At 45.6% G+C, this 7,934-nt stretch overlaps 1 protein-coding gene across 2 annotated transcripts in view; it reads left to right on the plus strand.

Moving 5' to 3' along the window:
- LRMDA (leucine rich melanocyte differentiation associated) overlaps nucleotides 1-1,922 on the plus strand; it is a 183,589-nt gene extending 181,667 nt beyond the window's left edge. For both annotated transcript variants that reach the window (XM_053450503.1, XM_053450504.1), the window contains one exon: nucleotides 1,698-1,922. In XM_053450503.1, coding sequence (XP_053306478.1) covers nucleotides 1,698-1,777 — 80 coding nt within the window. In that variant the 3' untranslated portion in view covers nucleotides 1,778-1,922. The remainder of the gene's footprint in view (nucleotides 1-1,697) is intronic.
- The last annotated feature ends 6,012 nt before the right edge of the window (nucleotides 1,923-7,934 follow it).

Here is a 7,934-nt window from a genome sequence, read left to right on the forward strand (position 1 = left end):
GCCACATTATTGTGTTGGCTACAGTGTATCTCGCAACATTTTTTCCTATAAATCTCTCGGGAGTCTTATTTTTCCGTCTTATTAAAACATGCAGTAGAACCCTAAACAACGGCAAAGCCGGTGTTTCTTTCAAATGGTATTACAGTGAAGCCGGTCTCTTAAATGTTACTCAAACTCTTATGACTCTCAGCTAGCCGTGTTGTCTTCCCTGAGCTGAGAGTTATTGCAGCAGAAGCCAGGGAGACGTTTCTTGGCCTCCTCCTGAAATTGTCCCCTTTGACTTTTCCTTAATACCCCAGCGTCCTCGGGTCTACGGGGCTTGTTTTTGGAAGCTCCCTCCCGGTCCTCCAGCGTCGGAGAAGACTTCAGGACGCTGGGAAGGGTTGTCACGTCTCGTTAGGGATGTGATTGGAGCAGGCGGGTTCTGGCACCAGTATCTTTGTCATCCTCTCTGCTTCCTGTCACCCCGCGCAGCGTCCGTCCTCTCCGAGCTTCTGACAGCGTCTTTTCTCATTACGGCTCGGACGTGACTTGCAGGGTGGCTTTTTCGCACGGTCCCCCCCCTTTTGCTCGAATTCTAGCAGCAGATTTTTGTTTTGGATTTAAAGCGCAGGCGATTATCTAACCTTTCTGTTCCTGGACCAACCACCGGCGGTCACTGACAGAATGTGATACCTGACGGCCCATGACATTTGGGAACATTTCGTTCTAAACATCTAAACCATCTCCAGATCCTGGAGAGACCGACTCGCGGTAAGTTTTGAGTTGACCATCACCATGTATGGTTCATCGGACCTCGTGAAGGGTCTAAGGTGTAGCCACGTGTGCCGAGAGATCTTGGTGGGTTTCTTTTAGAACTGACTCTAGAACCTTCTAAGTAGATCCATGGATCCGTTCATACCGTGGGCTTCAACTCCTTGGTCTGGAACCCCGGTTCAAAACAGATACTCTGCCCACGATGGACTCGAAAGTCTTCTGTTAATATGGACTTCTTTCCCAAGATCTTCTCTCCCCGAGAGACTTTGGTCGCTGTCTTCTGACCTCATCAGGATGAAAGAAGGAACGTTCTTCGTGACCACATTTTTAATAGAAATAGGATTCAAAAACATCCCCTTTATTTCTCTTGAATGTCTGCACCTTAGAACTCTCTAGAATTATTTATTCTGCTTGGAAGCGGCCCCAATATGAAAAATATTTTACCCGTCCGTCAGCTCATGTAGGAAAATATATCCTTAGAAATGCTTTGACTCTATTTTACCCCAAAAACATCTAATATTCTATAGAAAAATTGAATTCTAGGATGTAGTCACACGTCACAATTCGAGGCTGCTGATTGGCTGATTTGTTTTGTTGCCATATTAACAAAAACAACCTTTTTTTGAAGCTTCTGTACATTTTTTTATGGACTTGGTTGCTTTACGCCCTAAAACACCTACTAAATAAAGCTTTCGGCATTTCATAGATTTTTTCCGTAAATTTTTTTTTTAGAGTTTTTTTTGTGTCACCTTTTATATTTTTTAGATTTTAAATAAAATATATTGAAAAAAAAATGATATATAACTTTATTTAAATAAAATCAAATTTTGCTATATCTTTCCAAGATTGCCGACGCGTTCCGGTAAGAAAACAAACATTTTTGTATATATTATACAATTATATATATATATTATATATATTTTTTTGTTTTTCTGTTCCAGGCGTCGCAGGGAAATGTCGCTACGTTTACTACGGGAAGCATTCGGAAGGAAACAGGTTTATCCGCGACGACCAGCTCTGATGGACGTCGCGAGCCCATTGGCCGTTGCCGGTGCATTCCATTGGACAGGAGCGGAGGAGTAAATTCGCGGGATGATTTTTGGTTTTTTTGTTTGTTTTTTTAGTAAGATGTCAAAAGATGCAAGAACTTGGAGGGGAAAAAGGATGTTTTCAGACTGATTAAAATAAAATGTTATTTTTACAACCAAAACTGTTGTTGTTCTGCTATTTTTTTCAATTAAACTTTTGAATTCTGGTTTCTGCTCTGATTTCTCAAAAAAAACATTCCACGGTGACCACCATCTTTATCACATTGTATGGAATTGCTCTAAATGTAGGGTCCTCAGTTTGTAAATGTGGAGCAGTCACCATGGAAACCAACTCATTGCCCCTCCCGATCGCTCCATCTGTAGAATTTCATCTAAATCAATCTTTAGAATCAAGGCTGTTTTTAGAAGAAGACTAATGGTTTTTACCCCGTTTAGTTGATAAAGCCCCGTCCTGCTGTTTCTATACACAGCTTTTAGGGCTGTAGAACCCTGCAATACCCTCATAATCAGCAAACATTCTGACCTCCTAGAAAAGAGGGGCATTGGGGGACGAAAGTGGGACATCAAAGGAGGAAAGAGGGACACCGGGGAGGAAAGAGGGACATCAAGGGAGGAAAGAGGGACATCAAATGAGGAAAGAGGGGCATCGGGGAGGAAAGAGGGACATCAAAGGAGGAAAAGAGGGGCATCTGGAAGGAAAGAGGGACATCAAAGGAGGAAAGAGGGACATCGGGGAGGAAAGAGGGACATCAAGGGAGGAAAGAGGTGCACTGGGAGAGGAAAGAGGAGCATCGGGGAGGAAAGAGGGACATCAAGGGACGAAAGAGGGACATTAAAGGAGGAAAGAGGGGCATCGAGGGAGAAAAGAGGGGCACAGAGGTTTTAGGAAGGACTGGCCAAACTAAACAGGGGCACTTGATAGGTATGGAATTTTTTATTGAAAAGAGTAAATATCCAAAAAGGAGTAAAGGCATATTTTGTGATACATTGTATAATAATTGATAATAATAATCCTCCCCGTTCAGAAAATGTTAAGTTTGTTACATTACAGACGAGCACCGGGTCCGGTATTAGCCTTTGCAATGGCTTTAGGAGACATATTGATGGTCGGACACATGTCAACACGTACAAAGACCTACGTCCGTTGTGTGCGCTTTGATTTGCCTTATAGGAAGAAAGCGTGGCCACGCAGGAGAATGAGATGAAAGTGGAGTTTGTCAGAGTGACGGTGATGCCTTGTGAATGTAACGTGACTGGGACTTACTTTGCCCACAGAAATGTGCGCTCTTTGAGAGCTTGTGAAAAGGCTGATCCCGCAGTCCTGGTCACACTGTCAGAGAAATTACAGGAGGACGGAGAACATGGTCAGAAAGACTCAACAGCCCCATGCTGCCCACTCTGTTAACCCCTTATATCAGCACGTTGCGAAAGTACGGCCATCACCTCTGGCTTTATCCGCCGGTAACCGCTCTCCATCAATACCGAATCAGGTTACCTGTCACATGTGGCACTTCAAAAGCTTATGGAAGTTGTCATTTCATCTCGTCTTCAGATTGTGCTCCTTACGACGCGGGTTAGACAAGAAGAGAGACGTTTCTTGGTTTCCCGCAGTATGTGTGCCTGACGTTCTGTGTTCTTCCTTCCCAACTCAAACAATTCTGGGAACCCTACAGCTGAAATGATCGACGTTAAGAGACATATTCCTGGGTCTTGCTCGTTGCCACTAATAGGGATCTCACGGTCTTCTAATGGCAAAACTTTCAAAATGGTAAAAGTCAAGGTTGGTGTCAACCTCATAGTGATGAAGATCCATCATTTGTGGTCTCCTGTTTGTCCCATACTAGTTTATGCTTCCCGTTCTCTATTTTGTCCATTTCCTGTCTTTGTTCTTCTACCCTCTACCTTGGTGTCTTCATGGTCGTTCTTCTCATCCTTGTGTTTATTTGTATGTTTCTCATGGTAGCAGGCTATTTTGTGAATCATGGAACTTGTCTAGATATTGGTGGGCTCTTCGGCTGGAGCGCCATGAAAAGCTACCACCGCGTTTGCCTACCAGCGTTCAATTTCCTTGGTGTCATGTTCACCCTATTGGGTGGCAACTGGACGCCAAGATTCTGCAGGTTCTCTTAGGGTTCCAGCTGTCCATCTACAAGGAGGAACCAACCCTTTTGTTCTATTTCAGGACAAACAGAAGGTCTGCCAGGATTAAACATATCAAACATGAAGCTGTCCTCTAGTTTCTAAGCTCTTATTGTCGTTGCATGTTTCTGTGTGAGCCGAGTGGCCCTTGAACTGTGTGTGTAGCCGAGAGTGTTACGTGTGACTGTTGTGTATTTATTGAAATGCCTCTGAAACGGCATATTATTGATTATTGGGAGACTTTGGTGACTCTTGCTCGACTATCTGCAAGATGGGAGATAATACCTCTGAGCTCTGGACAGACATCTGGCGCATGGGGCAATTGCCCGATGGGCCACTGGCCAAGAGCCACCCCACCGGGTGGTCAGTTTATATTGTTAGGTGAGGTCATCACTCCGGTCTCCGGTCATCACTCCAGACCCCACCAAAGTGCCAACACTGCGTAGCCAGAGACAAGCACTCTATATTATATTAACAGAAGAGCGTTCTTTAACGTCCGATTCACTGCGCATGAACGGTTGGCAATGTTTGGATAACAACAAAATCTTCACGGCCTTTCTAATGAAGCCACTTTCATGGCCCTCGAATCCAATCTTTATATCCGACCCCCAAACCATTTTATTTCCAGTTTATTCTTCCATAACCTCTAAAAATGTTAAGTCTTCCAGAGCTCCGCAGTGATACTAACCCTTCAATCGGCCCCCCAGGTCCACGCATAGAAGAGGAAGCCCCCCTCGCGCGGCTTATATGCCAAATCATTCCACTTAGATGAGGAAGAGGAGCGCGCCGGGCGTCTGTGCATGCGGCTGTGAGCATTCGATTCCTAAAAGGTCACCTATAGCCTGCCGTTTGCAGCAATTTGTCCCAATTCTTGTTTATTTTCATGCACCCCCCCTCCCCCCCTCAAAACAAATAAATAAATCTGTCCTCTTCTCTTTCAGCTTTTTTTTTTTCCTCTCCGGCCTCTTAAGGTCGGACGCGATTGACTAAAACGTGGGACGCGATTGACTAAAACGTGGGTCCGAACCTGACAAAACCTGTTGGCCGGCGGTCTGACATCGACGGGATACAATCGTAGTTGACAGGCGGAGGGGGGGCTGGTAGGAAGGGAAAAAAAAACATCTCCTGCCCGTCATAAAATGCCAGACCCTTCTGCCACACACCACCCTTTACATCTCCTACCCTAAGCGGGTGGCATTGGGAAAAAAAAATATTGGGGGGGTGGTGGTTGAACCAAGAAAAAAGACAAGTAAAAGTTTGTGACATGTGTCAGGGGCTCGGCCATTGAGACACTGCTGTTTGACGTACTTGGACATGACATTAGCTGAGCCATGCGTGCTGGCTTCGGGACATGTGGAGTTTGGTGTGTGTCACATTTAATTCCCATCAGGGCACGTCCAGAGAAGGGGGGGGCTGCGGACGGGGAGAAAAAAAAAAGCCTTTGGTAGCCTGGAAAAAAAGCAGAGAAAACTTTCGATAAAGATGCAACAAATGACATTCTCCAACGGTTTGTTGGGAGGTCCACGTCCAAAGTCCTAATTAATACAGTTCGTTATTTTTATCTGGTCGTTAAGACAGATGCGTGGGCATTATCGGGTTCCATTTTTTTGTTCCCTCAGTTTTTGGTTGCATGGATACATGGGATTACATTTTTGGTGATATCCTCCATTGCTTGTATCTGGATTTGTCTACGAACAGAGGCTCTTTCCACTTCCCCTCTTCCATTGACGCGCTTAGCTTGACCCACCATAGACGGATCACGTTGAGATCTCCTAAAGCTTGAACTCCCCATGCGAACAAGATACGTGGCTTATCATTCTAATATCCAAACTTATCGTATTGTATTGTCTTTAGACATCACTACATTTCATGGTCAGATGGACTCCAGTCTTCTGTTGGGTCCTTTACTTGGTTTATTTTCATGAACTTTAACCTGGTGGTCCTTCAAAAACAATGTCTAGGATCTCAGTCGCCTTTTCATGAGTTGGAACCTTTTTTAAGTTTACAATACCTTATTAGTTGCCCTCGTATAGGGTGAGTTGTAGGGTCACATAAGCCTTCAAGCCCTCTTTTCGATGGAACTTGTAGGCCCCAATTCGGAAGGGAGACCACAAACTCTTCAATACCGCCCAGCTCCTAGGCTGGTTGATGGTAAGCCCAGCCAAGTTAGAGACCTCCATGGTGATTCAGATGATAAACCATGTTAAATTTGGTATTAAGTATATATATTGAGAGGTCGACGTATCTAACCTTGTGTACCTCCACAAAGAAGGGGGGTTCAGGATCAAGCTCTTATTCTTCCAGAAAAAAACATCAATTTTTTTGTTTTAAATTTTGTAGGACCCCCCTCCCCCTTTCATTTTTATAAAGGGGATTTCTAGACGTCGCATGGTCACAGGTGCGGAGCTCGATAGCAGCAGGGGGTCTCCCAAGTCAAACATATCGGCTCAGTGTATTGCAATGCTGCCTCCTTTCTGCACCGACGGGGTTAAATTTGGAATTATTTAAAGAGCTGCCAGTTTCATGCAAGCACTGAGACCGATTCCCGGGTGACATATTGCATTGTGACAGTCCCTGTCATTCTCCATTAGTCACTGCCTTCATGTCCTGCTCCTTCTGGTTTGGGAAAAGCCGGACTCATGAAATAATACACTTCACCAAAGTGGCAGGACTCGTGGAGACAGCAAAGTCCTCTGTGGACGTTCGGCTTGTACCTGGAAGGGGGGCCTCTCGTTCCTGAAAGCGGCTGCTCTGTCGACGTAGCCGGCCTCGTTTTATTTTCAGCTTCACGTACCTTAATTCGGTTTGATGTCACACCTGCGGAGGCTTCTAACACTTTCACTTCGAGAGAAACGGACGTGAAGCTGCGCAAAGCACTAGAACCCAACCCTACATGAAAGGATTGTATTAATGGAGGTTTTACACCTAAAATGACATGCCCACACGTGTTCGAGGACATGGGGCAAACATGCTTCTGAGGGCCAATTGAGGCTCGCATGATGTGGTCCTGCAAGCACCACTGTTGGGTCTGCTACTGGTGCGTTACCCCTTTGTGGACCCTTGGTGGTTCATTATGACTAGCTTGAAATCCACCATTATACAAACACTTGTGGAATGGAGGGTAACGTTCTTGGAACCTATTCATTAGGGGATTTGCTACACATTAATAAAATAACATGACGGGAACATAGACAACGAGGCCAACATGCAGGGTTTGTTAACATTCAACCACAAGCACATCCAAGTTTTCATGATGTGGTCCTCCAACCTCCACTGTTGGGTCTGCTACATTATTGTCCTCAAGGAATACCCCTTGTCACGGCACCCGGGACCATCCCTTACCACTAATCCGACACATCAGAACTAAGGCATGGTCCCGCGGTTCCGTGGTGTCGCAGTGATCATGGCCCCGGGTGCTGTGACACCCCTGTTTCAACATACTGGGGATTATCACTAATACATGGGCTCTCGGTGGTCCTGGAGGACCTCTTATGGAATGGGGATCCTGTTCTTGGAGCCCATTAAATGATCCCAGGCTAGAGATAACTGCTTGAGAGATCAGATGGCACCTCGCTGGAGCAAGCGGAGCTCCTGGCCACGTTCTATGCAACCTACAGCCATATTCATCGAGGACCTCGTCACGAGTGGATGCTGGAATTCCAATCAACTCTTGCCTATCTCCTCTGATTTTTTTTTTCAACGTTTAACCCAAAACGAGACTAAATCACCACGAATGCCACCAGCTGTTTATTCTCATAATGTAGCCATCTAATTAATATTAATGATTAGCCGAGAACGCCTCGCGATGTAACCAAAGCTCGCTGAGCCCCTCTCGGTGGTGTGCAGGCCAGAAGCTTCTTGACGAGGTCAACGCGAGAACCCATTTGCCCCCAGCAAGCAGGACGAACCCCGCAAACCCGGGCCTGTTCATCGAATTCCTCCCCTGGCCCCTTCCTCGTGTTATACGAAGCTCCCTGACACTCTGCCGGA

The sequence above is a fragment of the Spea bombifrons genome, chromosome 11 (genome assembly GCF_027358695.1).
Source record: "Spea bombifrons isolate aSpeBom1 chromosome 11, aSpeBom1.2.pri, whole genome shotgun sequence".
In the NCBI taxonomy this organism is placed as follows: Eukaryota; Metazoa; Chordata; class Amphibia; order Anura; family Pelobatidae; genus Spea; species Spea bombifrons.